Here is a 16746-nt window from a genome sequence, read left to right on the forward strand (position 1 = left end):
TGTTGAGGACAAAGGGCAGGCAATAGATTACAGCAGTCATCAGGAGCCCTCATTATTGGTTTTTCAGAATAGCTGCTTGTGTATTTGAAGATTTCACAATTACATCTGAGGGCTAACAAAGTTTGCTATTATGTTACTAATTAGAATTATGCAGATCTGAAAATCCTTTAGTTGAGGACTAATCAGAATAGTTAAAAGCGTCAGTTGCGGTGACACCCACAGGTGGTGCATGTATTTTTTAATAGCCTGTTAGAGTTTTTATTCACGGACTTGGGGAGTCAACGGGACATGGAGCCTGCTCTGGCACAGTCTGAGATATGGCAACCCTATGGCAGTAATATTTGCTTAATAGATATGTTTTTAGGCTGGAACCGATAGCGTAAATTTTCACTGGCTAACCTAAAAGCTGCTGTGTACTAGATCACTGCAATTTCGTTGCAAGAAAGCACAGAATTGCAAGGAGCAGCAGGTGATCAGAGAAATCCGTGAGATCTTAGAGCTGATCTTTCTGAAGTAGTCTGTCTCTAATTGTATCTTACTATTTACAATGTTTGTTTGTTTCTTTCTTTTTTTTTTTTTTTTTTTTGAGATGGATTTTTGCTCTTGTTGCCTAGGCTAGAGTTCAGTGGTACGACCTTGGCTCACTTGCAACCTCTGCCTCCTGGGTTCAAGCGATTCTCCTACCTCAGCCTCCCAGCAAACCAGTAGAAAAAACATACAAAGACTAAGCAGCTGATTTTTGGAAGAGATTCAAGTGACTAGTTATGGAAATAGAAACTAAACATGACTATCAAATTGGCAAAAAAAAAAAAAAAGAAAATATCTGATCTTATTGAGGGTACCACCACATAGATTGCTGATACTGGTACAGGCTTTTTAGAGAGCATTAAGGTGAAAAAAATGGGCATATGCTCTGACCTAGCAGTTCTATTTTTAGGAATCTCTTTTCCAGAAATATTTGTCTAGATGTGTAAAAGTATGTCCTTGTAGCATTATTTGTAATGGTGAAAAATTTGACATAATGTAAATGTTCACCAATTGGAGAGTGGTTAAACCTGCTGTGGTATCTAGACTTTATTCATAGTTGGAAGTAGTTTGTTGATATTGTGTGGAGTGTTACACTACTTTGTAATCTCAGCAGCCAAACCCAAGTGTAAAGGGAAATGCAAGTGTAATCACTCATCTCTTATTTTTCTCTAGCTATACCAAATGGTTTTGGTACCAGTCCACTAACTCCTTCTGCTAGGATATCAGCACTGAATATCGTGGGGGATCTCTTACGCAAAGTCGGGGTAAGTTTCAATTATTGATCACTAGGTGTTCCCACTGACAAGGTATTGAATTATTTCTTTTTTCTTTTTTTTTTTTTTTGAGGTGGAGTTTCACTCTTGTTGCCCAGTCTGGAGTGCAGTGGCGCGATCTTGGCTGACCGCAACCTCTACCTCTCAGGTTTAAGCGATTCTCCTGCCTCCGAACTAGCTGGGATTACAGGCATGTGCCACCATGCCTGGCTAATGTTTTGTATTTTTAGTAGAGATGGGGTTTCTCCATGTTGGTCAGGCTGCTCTTGAGCTCCTGACCTTAGGTGATCCACCGGCCTTGGCCTCCTAAAGTGCTGGGATTACAGGCGTGAGCCACTGTGCCTGGCTGAATTATTTCTTAATTTGAAGTGAAGGAAGAAAGAAAGGATACTTTTCTGTAGTAAAGGCTGTAGTGAAGCTGAGAAGTAAAAGCATCCAGTGACTAGCCAGAGGCTAGTCCAGATGACACTTCCATGATGCCCCGGAAGAAAAGCCTGTATCCGGAGCTCGGAGGCTCCCCCCAGGGCATTCTTCCTGTCCCCATTCCTGTTTGAACAGCACAATGCCTCTGTCCTTGTTTAGAATACTTTGTCTAAGGCCTGCTGTGTGTTCTACCACCCTCATCCTGGTCTTTGCTGCTGTCTCCCGTCTTCCTGGTCATTCCCTTGTCTTGTGTTTTGTGGAACTTTAACATTTGGCTCACGGCATCACTCTCTACTCTTAGTCTTGCCCACCTTATTGTTCCTTGGCCACCTCAACTTCAGCGCCTTCTCCTTGGTATGAGCCTTGTGTTCCAGAACAGTTTCACTTCTGGTCTTTATATTCGTGCCACTCAACAAATGTGTTTTGAGAATTTTGTTTAACTATAATTTACTCAAAATCATGTTGAGTTTTTAAATATTCATATCAAGCTGACCTGTGTGCTGTTTTCTTTTCCTGCATTTCTATTTTCCCCTTCTTTCTTTTGAGTAGAAGAAACTTGCACTTGTCTTTGCTCTTATGTCTTCCAGCTTCTCACTCATACTTTCTGCAGGATGCCCTGATGTGCTTCTAGGGCCGCTGCATTGTTGTCGCTCTTGAATTTCTCCTCATTTTACTCTCGGGTTAGTTCTGCCTGTTCCTCAACCCCATGTTGTCTGTCTTTGTTCCTTGTTTGTTTTGCTTTAGTATTTTAATTTATTCAGAAGTGGTGCATGAAAGTTTAATTAGGCATCCTTGAATGGTTTATGCATTCAGCCGACAATCTGTTTTCCAAGAGTCATCAAAGTGATGACCTCCAAAAATCACCAGCACTTTTGGTCTGCTGCTGTCCACCAGCCCTCGTTTGCTTCTGTGAATATTTCATTTATGCCTCTTTACATGGCTTTGTCTGCTGAACTGGAAGTCCCTCTTCACACAGAAAATCAAGGCCATTTGCTTTAAGGTCCTTTGATTTCTATTTTCATCTTCTGTTTTTACCCTCCTATTATTACCTCTATTTGTAGCCATTCCTCCTCTTTGTCCCAGTGGTGAAAGTACAAATTCCTGCCCGTGGCTAATTTTGTCCATCTGTGCTTTGGATCTCATTTTTTCCAACCCTAAAATCTTTATTTCTCCTGTATCTTACCTTTTGCTAGGTATGTGTTAATATTTATGTGTAACATTTATTTATTACACATTATATGTTATGTATTATACATGTATACTTTAGTATTTCTGTATTACATGTTATCCATATAAATATATGTAGTACTTACATGGTACATACCACATACTTTAAAGCTTCTTGAAAGCATGTCTTCATTTATTGTTAGCGTTTTGACTGCATGTGCACTCCCCAGAGATTTCAGCCTGGGCTCTGTCCTGCTCATGCCACGGAAACTGCTCACTGATGATCTCAGTGCTGTCCAGTCTAACGGATGCTGTTCTGTCCTAATTTTACTTGAAACATTCAACACTGACCTTTTTTTTTTTTTAATGCCCTCTTTTCTCTGCTTCTCTGATGCTGTTTCATGGCTGCTCCCAACTTTCTTTGCATTCCTCTTAGTCATCTTGTTGGGTCTTCCTCTGCTCATCCTTTCAGTATTGGTTTTACTCAGAGTTCTGTCCTTGATTTTCTGATCTTAATCACAACCATGGTTTCATCCACTGCTGGGTGTGGATATCTTTCAAATCCTAATCTCTAGGCCACTCTTTTCCCCTGAAAAGACCTGCTTGCTTGTGCTTGGATGCCTCACTGGTGTCTCAGACATAACTTGTGCCTGCTGTGTGATAGATGCTCAATAATGTATTTGAATGAATGAATGAACACATGTCTTGAATATGGAAAATGAATGGCTCTCAATTTCTACCGTGTGTGTGTAGTTTTAATAAGCTGCTGAATTACTGTTGAATTATGCCTATTCAGAGCTGTCCTACAAGGTCATTACCTCTTTTTCCTGTTGTCATTTTATTAGGTCACTGTACTTTTGTCATAGGAAAGAAAGAGAAGAAAAAAATTTGTCTGTTTTTGTTGCTGTTTCTTTTTTTGAGATAGTCTCTTGCTCTGTTGCCCAGGCTGGAGTGCAGTGGTGCTATCAAGGCTCAACCTGTGCTTCCTGGGTTCAAGCGATTCTTGTGCCTCAGCCTCCTGCTGGGATTACAGGTGTATAGCTGGGATTACAGGTGTATGCCACTACACCTGGCTAATTTTTAAATTTTTTCTTTAGTAGAGACCGGGTTTTACCATGTTGGCCTGGCTGGTCTCAAACTCCTGGCCTCAAGTGATCCACCTGCCTTGGTCTCCGAAAGTGCTGGGATTACAGGGATGAGCCACTGTGCCCAGCCGTCGTTGCTGTTTCTTTTCTTTTTTTTTTTTTTTTGAAACGGAGTTTTGCTCTTATTACCCAGGCTGGAGTGCAATGGCGCGATCTCGGCTCACCGCAACCTCCGCCTCCTGGGTTCAGGCAATTCTCCTGCCTCAGCCTCCTGAGTAGCTTGGATTACAGACATATGCCACCATGCCCAGCTACTTTTTTTTGTATTTTTAGTAGAGACGGGGTTTCACCATGTTGACCAGGATGGTCTCGATCTCTTGACCTTGTGATCCACCCGCCTTGGCCTCCCAAAGTGCTGGGATTACAGGCTAGAGCCACCGCGCCTGGCCTCGTTGCTGTTTCTTAATAGCTCTTATTGGAATGTGGGGGGAGGAAGTTTGAATGGATTCTCAAAGTGAAGTGTGTGTTACCTGTGGACTTAATTTAGCTTTGCATTCCCAGTCCTTTAGCGTAGTGGATAATAGACATGAATTGCATTTTTTTCCCCCCATGGATGGTATTTTTCTTTTTGGAGGAGGAGGGGTTTGATTTGGGCAAAGTGTTTATGGGAAAGAGGGAGTTGGTGATGCCTGAGCTTGTGGAAATAGATGAGAAACGCCTGATCTCTTCATGTCATCTGTTTATTAGTAGAGCCTGGTGCTTGCCAGGTGTTGTGCTGACAGGTACAAACCGAGGGTGCCCAATTTAGAGGGAACTGCTGAAGGGCCAGTGTCATTTGCAGGTGAATTATTTAATTGCAAACAAAGGATATCAGTTAAACATTTTACAGAGTGCTCTGAGAAATAAAACAGCTTTTAATTTCATGTAAAGTGTTGTAAATTCTCTCATCCATTCCCATGCAGTAGAAAAAATGAAGAACTTAGAGAAAGAATTGGCTGCACTAAAAAAATTCTCAAGTGATATTTTTGGGTTTTTTAGTAGTGCTTGCTCCCAAAATGCACCCTGCCCCCTAACAGCAACCAACAGCCTACACTTTAGAAACCAACTATGGGTAGGGACAAGAGACCTGGGATCTGCCGGGCCTCCTGTGCCAGTAAGGGGAAGATTATGTGTGTTTCCTTCAGTAATGCTAAGACGAAGAAATAAAATATTCTAAGCTCATTAGAAAGGGAACATAAGTATTCCCCTTTTTATTAGCAAGGTGATTGTGGCTGAACTAACCATCATTGTCTACTGAGATGAGTAGGTTTTGAGGCTTGAAATGGAAATGGTTTGAAATGCAAATTTTTATGTGCAGCTACTGTTTTGACAACCATATCATTCCTCCTTCTTTTTTTGTAGGCTTTAGAATCCAAATTAGCAGCTTGCAGGAATTTTGCAAAGGACCAAGCATCACGAAAATCCTATATTTCAGGGAATGTTAACTGTGGGGTGCTGAATGGCAATGGCACAAAGTTCTCTCGATCAGGGCACACATCATTCTTCGACAAAGGGTAAGTCCTGAATGTTTACAGTGATAATTTTTTGACTAGTAAAGTTACAGATTATTAAGTGAGCATAATGAAGCCTTGCAAAGCTAAACTCAGCTTGACTAACCTACCTACTTGAAGCCTGTTATCATTCTAATCTTAGGGGACATGAAGTCTGTTGATATCCTCTAGTCCCCATGGAGTCTGTTGCCCCAGGAACCCTGAATCTGAGGCTTCTGTCCTGGGAAGCAGACTCTTGAAAGGCAGCAGTGTGAGGCTCTGGTGAGTCAAGTGACTGTGATAAGGTCCCTGTTCTCCAGGCGCTTACAGGCTGGCTAGCTTGCAAATATTTTTTAAGGGTACAAGAGAGCATCACAATTAAATATATGCAAACTCTGCAACAGACCTCCCCTGTGAGAATTTTAGAGAAATATAAGACCTTGAAGTATGTAGGCACTGGATCAAATACAGTTTAGGAGATACAACTTTTGTATAAAGTTAAGGCTTTTTTGAAGATTGAAGTAAAATTATCCTAAGATTGAAGCAGTGATAATCCTTAATGCAAAAATTTGGGTTGCTATAGAAGTACATAAACTAAAAAGTCAGTGTTTCCTGCTTTTACACTGTTTCTGCATTGCTTAGTTATGCCAAGGCATGTCAAATCATATTTTTATGCGTCTTTTATGCATAAGTTGTTTTAACACAGTTACGGGATTATACTTTAAAGATTGCTTTGCATTGTGCCTATCATGACTTATATTGCCATTATCTTTTCATGTCATGTGTATTTTCTACCTCAGTTTTCTTATGTATTTTTAAATACTACATGATTGCCTTAATGTAGGTCACTAGTTAGGACCTGTGGCCTGGGGATGCTGACCATGTTGCCAAAGGTGGTTATTGAAACAGCTAACAGGCACCCATGATCCCTTGCCACTATCTCTGCTTTGAGTCATAGAGGTAATTCTTGCTTTTCTGTGAAAGCAGAGCAGGTACAACTCTAGAAATGTTCACAGTTTCTTAAGGCAGCTGGTATTTTCTGCCATCCCCAATAATGATAGTACATTTATAAAGGACCAGATTGGACACACAGGGCACTCTGAAAAGGGTCTTATCCTTGTAGTGGAGTGTTTTGGTTGATATCTGTCCCTTAAGAGAATTTTACCATGAATTATATACATTTCATTAAGGATTTTGTATTAAAAGCACATTGTAAATCATCACTATTAAAAAGAATAAAATTAGAACTTTATTCTTATAAAAAATTTTTAAACATTTTTTATTTTTTGTCTTTTTTTTTTTTTTTGAGACGGAGTTTTACTCTTGTTACTGAGGCTGGAGTGCAATGGCGCAATCTCGGCTCACCGCAACCTCCGCCTCCTGGGTTCAGGCAATTCTCCTGCCTCAGCCTCCTGAGTAGCTGGGATTACAGGCACGCACCACCATGCCCAGCTGATTTTTTGTATTTTTAGTAGAGACAGGGTTTCACCATGTTGACCAGGATGGTCTCGATCTCTTGACCTCGTGATCCACCTGCCTCGGCCTCCCAAAGTGCTGGGATTACAGGCTTGAGCCACCGCACCCGGCCCTATTTTTTGTCTTTTTAAGAGATGGGGTCTCACTATGTTGCTTAGGCTGTTCTCAAATTTCTGGGCTCAAGTGATCCTCCTGCTTCAGCCTCCTAAAGTCCTGGGATTGCTACCATGCTGATCTGTAATCAGAACTTTATTCTAACCATTGGGGTTTCTCGGGTGGAGTAAATATAAAATTGATTTTCCTCAGGCTTAGGAGTTTTAGGCAGACTTGTGGTAGCCCTTGTTTTTATGCTGGAATGGTAAATGGAATGGCTGGATGTTTTCACATGAGCATAACCATTTTCCCCAAATGATATGGAGAACGTTTGGGGAAGTCTTCATAAATTTTGGAAACAGTGCCTGATTATTTTTTCCTGCAACTTAAAATGAACCTCTCTGAGAGTAGTTATTAATCTTTCCTTGGAATCATATTTCTTGATGGGCCTCAGGTGCCTTATGACATGAGAGCAGGCATGAAACATAAATGGATTGGTTGGACAGGTGCCTGTGTGTGTGGCAGCCCTCAGGACAGTCATGATGGGGGAAGGATGACACTGTCTGTTCAGGGTCACTACTCCTGCCTGCCACTTGCCTCCCAATGCAGAGCACCAGGGCAGGGATTGCCAAGAGGTGAACTTGCTCTCAGGGAGATGTGAGGACTCAGTGTGAGTGGAAACCAGGCCTGTTTCTCAAGAGCATCAAGTATAGGCTTTCTTTCTTGAACTGAACCTGGAAATGTGCTGTGTTTCCCAATAAGAACAGTTACAGAGACTTGGTTTTGGTTTTACACTGTGCCTTTTCTATTAAGAAATATGCTTTTGTGGGCTGGCTGCTGTGCGAGTGCTTACCTGGTATGATAAGTGGATTGTGTGTACGCACTGAAATATTAACCTGTTGCGGGTTAGCTTTGTAGTTGCTGTATCCTGAGGATAACTCTTTCGTGGGTTTTGCTGTTTTTTCACTTTATTGCTGCTTTGCTTCGATTGTGGCTTCTAGCCTGCCTGGCTTTTTACCTCTGGCCTTTCTTCCTGCCGACCTGTTGACTAGATAAAAACCAAGATGTTGTGTATCAGGTGCAAAAGGAAGGGCAGGATATCCCAGTTCCTGGATCCATTCTACACTCTGGCAGGTTAAAAAAAAAAAGAAAAAAAGTCTGCCTGTATAGAAGTAGAGAAGCATGGCTTGTAGTTTCAGCATGAGAAAATCTCCCCATTTCAAAAAGCCCTCCACTGCGGAACCTGCCTGCCCTCCCTCTCACTCCTGGGTAGTCTGTAGCACTGTGGTGAGAGCTTACCGGTGCCGCTAGAAGCCTGTGGCAGGATTGTCTGGGGAAAAGATGTAATCAGAGTAGGTTTGTGTGCGTGTGCACGTGTGTGGGTGCCCATGTGTTCACTCCACCTTCCCACCCCGTCACAACCTGAGATGCAGTGAAGCTTTCTCACATAAAACGATATACCTTAGCTGGGCTATATTGCTTTATGGGATTCAGATTTTTCTTGTAAATTCTGGTCATTTGAGGGGTTTTTGGATTCGGAATTTTGCCTAGTCTGTGATCACTTCTGCCAGTTCCTGAAACATGGGCTGCCGTGCCCGCTTCCCTGGTGCTGAGCTGTTCCTTCAGCCGTGGTAACCCTTCATCTCAGCATCTAAAAGGACACACGTTTCATGTGTAGCGTAGTCACTTGGATTCCCTCAAAAACATTGTTTTCTTTGCATAACTTTTATGTAGTTACTTCTTATGCAATGTGCTCTATTTTTGTAGCCAGTGTGAGTTCTTTTGGGCTGTGTGTAGGTGGACTGATGTTAGGGCATGGTGTGGAAATAGTATTTGTATTACTGTTTAATATGTTTTCCTTTCTTTTATTAGGCAAGAAAAAGTCATATTTCCCACGTTGTTCATGGGTAACTGAATTTGTTTGCTGTGCTCTTTTCATTCTTTCTCAATCCTGGTGTGTGGTGGAAGACACATTAACAATCTGGTTTTACTAACTGCATGGGGCTGACTCAGCTTTAACCCACTTACAGCCCATCAGTGAGCTTTCAAGGAGCTGTCGAACTTGACTGTATGCCGTTATTATTAGTTCAGCTGTGGGAAGCAAGAACAAATTAGTTGCAGTGGTCCTGGGGGTGGCTGGGAGCAGCATACCAGGTGGCACCCCTGAGGTGGGCTAGGGAGCTGCAGTGTTGAAGTCAGAGTCTGATGATGGGGTATAGGGTCACTGTCAGGCCCTGGGATCACATTTGACTGTCTTCATGGGACTGAGGTTCTTCCTGTGACCCAATTGCTTCTGTTTTCTCAAATCAGGCACCAGCAATGACGGAGCCTTGCTGTATGGGCACTCCCTTACCTCTGCGCTCAACACGTGTAGTCCCCAGTTAAAATGGAATGGTAGACGGGGATGTGTGTAAGATCTCCCTTACATTTCAGAACTGCTTTGCAGTTTGCAGAGCCTGGGCTGAGGACTGGAGCAGGTTGGAGCTGTTCTGTGCACACACTCATCCACTAAACAGGGAGAGTCGAGGTGTGGCGGTGCCTGCCCGCAGGCTTTTCAGGATCGCTCTAGCCCACCCTCCTGCCCTCTCCAGTGCCCTCGTCCTTGCTTCTTCGACAGATTTCATGTCTCCATCCTTTACCTGGGTTGCTTTAGATTTATTGTCTTTCTGAGCAGCTTCTAAATGTGCCTTGGTTCCTCCCCCTTTGCACTTCTTCCACTGCCATTTTACAGCTGACCTTAGCACCTTTTCTCACCGGGAGTCTCTGTATTTCAGTCTCCTTACCTAGTCTTTGGTGGTAAGATCATGGCATTTGATAGTTCTGGAACCTTTTTTCCATATATGATTCCCAGATCTGTGTCTTCAAGTCTGCCCGTTCTCTCTTCCTTTAGTCCTGTGTTGTCCACTGGGACATTGCCCTGGGGCTCCCTGCTGCTCCCTGAAACTGCGTATGTTGAATATTGAGTCTCTTCTCTTGGTAATCTTTTTCTTGGGCAAAACTTTGCAGGTCCCCGAAGGGATCTCACCAGACCTGTCATCCCACCTATAAGGCCAGCTTTCTTCTCTGTTCTTTAACTTTCCACTTCTTGACTCACAAGAGAGGTGCTAGGTGAGACCCTGGTGGATTGTCGTTCTCTCTCTGTTCCACCCACCTTCACGTGAAGCACTCATTTCTGTCCACACAGAAATCTACTGGTTCTCTCTTTATCGCCTGGGCTGCATCACTTGCTTTTCCCGTCAGAGCCGAGCTTCCTTGGGAGTGCTGAGCTGGTTGCTCGCTGAGGTCTGCTGGGTGCCTATGACCAGGAGACTAGGAAAGGGTGCTGGCCTGGGCATCTGGAGGCAGCTGGGCCCGACTTCCCCATCGACGGCTCGCTAGGCGAGCTGAGGTTAATGGCTGGACCTTCTCTTGCTGTGGTTTCCTTGGCAGTGTAATAGTGGGATGAACCTCATGTTCCTTAAAGGTCCGTCCCACCTGAAAAGTCCAGAATCTCAGCCCTCAGCCTCCTCGAGGAGCCATCTCCTAGTTGCTGCTTTTGCACACCTCTGTGGCCCGGGTGCCAAATTCATCCTGGCATCCACTGGTGCTCCCTTTCTGCTGGGTTCCGAGGGCTGTCTGCAGTCCAAGTTTGGAGGCTGCCACTGTGGTCTGTGAGGCTGGGAATCTGAGGTTCGCTGCTGAGAGCTGCGGTCATTTGTGGGGCCTGCCTGGTTATCCCTGAGGTTTCTAGGAGAAGCAGGTGTCAGGGACTCTGGGACTAGCCAGACAGATGGAACCTATTATATGAGGGCTACAGTGGCAAATAGGATATGGCCTTGGCCCCAGAAGAGGCACAGGCGTGTGACCTTGGGAGAATGGGAAAGCATGGTTTAAACTTTCAAATGTGTTGAAGGTCAAAAATCAGACCTCTCCTAACCCGATGAGGAAAGGGGAGATCCGGCTGTTTGTCCTTGAAGGAGGACGGTGTACACCAGGGAGAAATGACATGGGCAGAGCCTGTGCTGTGGCTCTCGGTCTCTGTATGCGTGGTTGGAATTGAAACGCCAGATGTGTACTCTGAGTTTCTTTAGATATCAACTTTGTTTCTTCCAGGTAGGCAGGGACTGATGTCTCTGCAAGCCTGTTTCTCTGTGAGGTTACCCTCACCTTGTCCATGTATGAAACAGCTGTCTCTGCAGGGAGTGTGTGTCGGTACTTTTTTTCTTTTTTTTTAAAGAGAACCTCTCTCCATGAGTCTGTATTCAGCTCCCTGGACCCCTCTGATGAGTAGGTGGGAGCAGTAGTGGGCAGATGGGGTGCAGTGTGGCCCCTCGTTGTAGTTGGCTGTATCTCCCTAATTGCTAGTGGGACAAGTTTTCCTAGGAAGCTTTTCAAGGTGGAAGGGCTGTAGTGGCTCCTGAGGGAAGGTTCCAGGCTGCATACTCCCTCCCTCTCTCGCTGCTTTCTGTGGCTGCACTGCACGGGGGCAAAGGGGGGCGCTGGGGAGCTCCCTGCATCGCTGGGCTCTGGGTGCTGGGTCCTGGCTGCAGGCTGGTGGGTTGGGCTGGGCTGCCTGCACACGAGTCTGCATTGAAAAGCCTACTCATCTGGCATTGCCTGCTAAATAATTTTTTAAAGTTATTTTTCTCCACCTTATTAAGATACTCATGTGTTAATACATTGTAGGAGATTTGGAAAATGATTAAAAAAGGATAAAGTAAACAAAATTCACAACCCAGAGGGAAGAAAAATAATGATTCTTAGATTTTTTTCTATGATATATATGATCCTATGTACGTATATGTGTGTTTATATATGTGTGTGCATATGTAATGTGTGTATATATACATTCATATATACTCATGTCCCTTCCTGCATTGTAGATTTAGCTACATAGATAGTAACATCTAAGGGGCTGTAGTCTAGAATCTAGAATATTTACTGTTTGCTTTTTTTTCTTTTGTATTATTGAATATATGCAGTTTGGTAACCTCCTTCTTTTTCAGTATGTAACTTAGGGTTACATACTGAATATTTTCCCATGCTGTTAACTCGTGGAATGTGTTTTTAATGGCTGTGTGATATCTTATTGTTTAGTTGTACCGTTATTTAACTAGCTCCCTCTTGCCAGGCATTTGGAGCTGCTCTCTGGGGAAAGAATCAGGACTGTGGCTTCAGTGGCCGGTGTGCGGAAGTTGCCAAGAAGGGCCATGTGGTCCTGGTTCCCCCGCATTCCTGAGGCTCAGTTCTCTAACGAGCTGGTGCTGTCCAGGCAGCCAGTCCCCCTGGGCCATCAGGACCCTACTGTGGGCGAGTAGTTTTAGAAAGCAAATGAATTTCCCGTTGTGTGTGAGTGATTGTAAATGACGGTTTTTCTCTTCCGCTTTCTTCCTTTCTGTGCTCTGGTTGCTCCCACAGGGCAGTAAACGGCTTTGACCCAGCTCCTCCTCCTCCTGGTCTGGGCTCCTCGCGCCCCTCGTCAGCACCGGGTATGCTGCCTCTCAGTGTGTGAGTGCCCAGCCTCCAGGTGGGGGCTCCTGCCCTCCTCCAACAACCCAGGACACCCACGCCTCACCCCTTGGTGCCTGGGCCCGGCCCCATGCCCCTCCGTCTGCCTCCACACGGCTGGCAGAGGGCAGGCTGCATGCAGTGGCGGCTGCTGGGCCCTGCCCAGCCCCGGGACTCTGCGCGATATCAATACTGGCTATTTTCTCTTCTCGCCGTAGTGCCGTTGGTTTCACATGATTGCACTTTTGTGGGTCACAAGGTGATACATACGTGTATTACTTGGTCACTGGATGCAGAAGTACCCATTCATCACACCTGCCTCATAGTCCCCACTCTGCTGTACTGATAGGATTTAGTTGTGTTTAGGACATTGCAAATCTTCTAGAAGTTCTCCCCAAATCAGGTCAGTGTGTGCCCTCCGGAGCTCCCACCCAGGCATCTCCAGTGCTCATGATCATGTGTCCCCCACTCCGCCCCTCACAGTTTGGGCCTGTTTCTGGCCAAGAGTCAGGAAGGTTACTGAATTAGGGAATGTTTTCTGCACCTTCTGATTTTACTTCAGCAGCTACCATTCCATGGACTTACCTCCCAGAGCAGCACAACGCCCGCCTGAGCCCCACGTGGCAGGGCCTCTGGGGCAGGGCACACACAGGCCGAGCCTCTGTGCTGTCTCCTCCTCCCTGCGCCTCAGACTCGGGGTGAGGGAGCGGGGCAGCCTCTCGCCAGCCTTCCGTTTCTTTAGTTCAACAATGTCTTCATCTTCAGAGCGTTTTTGTTTTCTCTTCCAAGGGCCGTCCTGTTGTGTTAGGAAGGATGAGTGGCTCCAGGGCAGGCTGGCGCCGGCTCTGGGGGCGGACTGATAATGGTGGTTGTCCCTGTGCATCCTTTGATTACTCTCATGCTGCATTTACTGTTTACATTTGTTTTATTGTACATAGGTTTGTAAACATTATTGCCTAAGATATTTGTATATAACTTGGGCTTTGTAGCTTTTATTTATTCAGAACTCACATGGCATGTTAATGACTCTGATGGTGTCCTACTCTGGGCAGCTGTATAGGATCATCATGTGGTTACAAAAAATACTTCCCCTCAAAAACAGTCTTTTAATGTGGAAACAATAAATTTCACAGAAAAAAAGGATTGCTGTTGCTTTCTTCAGTCTCTGCCATCCCACGAGAGGAGCGCTGGGGCCCATGAAGCCAGGTTCCAGTGTCACTGCTGCTCTGCATGGGATGCGCAGCGGGCAGCAGCCGGAGTGGGAGAGAGATGAGGCGGTCTCTGGAGAGGTCTCCTGCGTGGAGCGGGCGTCCTCATGCTGTTTCTTGGTGCTGGCTTCTGGGCTTGGCTGTGTTTCCAGGAGCAGGTTGAGAATGGCCTGGGCCCCATGTGAAAATCTGGAAGGAAGGACCAGGAGAGGATGTTGAGGGTGGAAGGTCATGAAGTGCCGGAGTAACTGGGGCGGACCTGGGAGCTGGTCCTGCAGCCGTGCTGCTATTCATGACAGATGTCGTCATTCTGGGATTAGAAGTCACCTCGATCTGGCGCATCTCCTCACCCCTCAGGTTAATGCTAGTGAGTGAGAGAAGGTGCCAGATATTTGGTAGCAAGACGCAAGGTAACAAACACATTGAAGAACGCGTAAACTGGGAGTCTATGTGAATGCATCAGATTCTGACACTTTGCTTATAACAACGTAAACAGTATATCTTACAGTTTTAAAACTATAAGTAAATGAAAACTAAGTGAATCAAACCCTGAGTGAATAAGAACTATTAAGTAGGATCCATTGTCAAACAATTCTCTATTAATCTATGGACAGGAATATCTGCTGTTCTTGGAGATTTTATCCTGAGCTGCCTCTCCAGGGACACTGGCAGTGGGGTGTGTGCTGTGCCCGGCCAGGCTGGCAGTGGCTGAGAGGACAATCCTAAGCCTCCTGTTGATATGCAGCAACTTCCAGCTTCTTTCCCAACCCTCATTGGAAGGATTGGATTAAATGAGAGGTTTCAACATAAGCCAACCTCTATTTATGTAGAAACTCCAACTAAAACACAGCAAGCAGGGCTTTAACTCTGGTTACAGCATAGATGATGTTTGGAGCCCTGAATCCTGGTCCCTGGCTCTCCAAATGATTTCTCACTTCCTTTGCATTTAACCAGCCTCATCTTACCCAAACTGCTCTGCCAGTTGCTGGTCACTCAGTTGATGGCTGGAGGAAGGGCCCTGGCTACGGGAGCCCACGAGTCATCCACTGCTCTGGGTCTAGAAGAGTCTGGGCCATGTCCCTGGAACAGTAGCAGTGTACCATTGGGCTTATTTCTGGACCCTTTGGGAGGAGACTTCCGCTTTAAAAATTAAAAAATTTTCTTAGTCTAATTTAGCAGTGGGGGCTTATATGCCAACTTCAGTGACTTTTTTTTTTTTTTTTTTTTGAGACAGAATCTTGCCCTGTTGCCCATGCTGGAGTGCAGTGGTGCAGTCTCAGCTCACCACAACCTCTGCCTCTCAGATTCCAGAGATTCTCCTGACTCAGCCTCCCAAGTAGCTGGGATTACAGGTGCCAACAGCCATGCCTGGCTAATTTTTTTTTTGTGTGTGTGTGTGTATTTTTAGTAGAGACAGGGTTTCACTATGTTGGTCAGGATGGTCTCAAACTCTTGATCTCAGGTAATCCACCCACCTCAGCCTCCCAAAGTTCTGGGATTATAGGCATGAGCCACTGCACCCAGCCTTAGTGACATTTTCTGTGGCTGTAGCAACTCTTGGTAAATGACCCTGGGAGGAAACTGACTGCCTGGACCTCATCTCCCACTTTCTGTTTGGACTGTGTGGTGTAAGTTGCTACTTTGGATGTGGTCAGAGAGAGCATCTGCTACCTGGCATGAATGTCGCTATGTGTTGTTTGCCTGTCTAGCTAAAGGGTGCCTCTGGGTAGGGTTTCTTCCTGGGGCTACCAGGTGCTTGGTTTCACTCATCCTGTTGAAACCTCGGGAATGAGCCTCCCTGAGCTGCATCCATGTGCTGTTCCTCCCTGCTGGTGGGGCTCATCTCCCAGGTGGTGGGCAGCTTCTTGCCTCCAGGTGTTTGTATTACAGCCACTCAGTCCTACCCCTCGTTCCCAAATGTCATCTTAGAAGAGTAGTGGCCAGGTGTGGTGGCCCATGCCTGCAATTCCAGCACTTTGGGATGCCGAGGTGGGTAGATCCTGAGGTCAGGAGATTGAGGTCATTCTGGCCAACATGGTGAAACCCTGTCTCTACTAAAAATAGAAAAAGTAGCCAGGCGTGGTGGTGTGTGCCTGTAGTTCCAGCACTTTGGGAGGCCGAGGCAGGTGGATCACGAGGTCAGGAGATTGAGACCATCCTGGCCAACATGGTGAAAACCCATCTCTACTAAAAATATAAAAACTAGCCGGACGTGGTAGCGTGCACCTGTAGTCCTAGCTACTCGGGAGGCTGAAGCAGGAGAATTGCTTGAACCTGGGAGTTAGAGGTTGCAGTGAGCCGAGATCACACCACTGCACTCCAGCCTGGCTACAGACTTAGAATCTGTCTCAAAAAAAAAAAAAAGAGTAGTAGCTAGCACTCTACTTCTTTCAGCCTAGAGTAGCCAGATATGACCCCCCCACCAATGCAGAAGAGAGCCAGAAGCCAAAGTTGGGAACTTGAGTCACAGGGAGGCCTGCGAGAACTACACAGAAGTGAACTGAGGGCAGGACACGCTGCTCTGACCGCAGGTGGCAGAAGGGACTGTGGGCCTGGGTTTGACTTGCCTGAGCTCACACGGCTAATTCATGGTGAAGCCAGGCTTGGGCATGAGCCCGGTCTTCGTCTGCTGTGCCTTTCCAAACGTGAGGCCTCGCTGGCCTTGACTCCCATGCTCTGTCCTGTGCCTCGGGAGAGGAGCAGGTTTGGAAGGCTTGGAAATGATGAGGGGCGGGGCCGGCACAGCCTTTGCAGCAGGAGCCTTCCTTCTGTGCCACGTGCACATGCTGACTCCGCCTCTTTCTGCATCTGCCCCAGAGATGCCACTAGTGCATGTCTCTGAGAGCCAAAGTGGAAGCTGGCACCTCTGGGAAAGGGGAGGCATCTGGGTGGAGCCACAGCTTTAGGGAGCGCCTTGTAGCCGGCTCTGCCCTCTCCCTGTCTATAACGGTGTGGTGCCCTGTCTCATGGTGGGTGT

At 45.8% G+C, this 16746-nt stretch overlaps 1 protein-coding gene across 4 annotated transcripts in view; it reads left to right on the forward strand.

The window, feature by feature from the left end:
* Window positions 1-14984, forward strand: part of NDEL1 (nudE neurodevelopment protein 1 like 1) — a 57857-nt gene extending 42873 nt beyond the window's left edge. For 2 of the 4 annotated variants that reach the window (XM_074388163.1, XM_003929225.4), the window contains exons 7-9: window positions 1201-1292; window positions 5378-5529; window positions 12472-14983. In XM_074388163.1, the coding sequence (XP_074244264.1) occupies window positions 1201-1292; window positions 5378-5529; window positions 12472-12565 (338 nt within the window). In that variant the 3' untranslated portion in view covers window positions 12566-14983. Of the gene's footprint in view, window positions 1-1200; window positions 1293-5377; window positions 5530-8946; window positions 8982-12471 lie in introns of all 4 variants that reach the window. The other 2 variants (XM_074388164.1, XM_003929226.4) reach the window with 2 other exon arrangements.
* Window positions 14985-16746: the final 1762 nt, after the last annotated feature.

This window comes from Saimiri boliviensis, chromosome 17, assembly GCF_048565385.1.
Source record: "Saimiri boliviensis isolate mSaiBol1 chromosome 17, mSaiBol1.pri, whole genome shotgun sequence".
Classification (NCBI taxonomy): Eukaryota; Metazoa; Chordata; class Mammalia; order Primates; family Cebidae; genus Saimiri; species Saimiri boliviensis.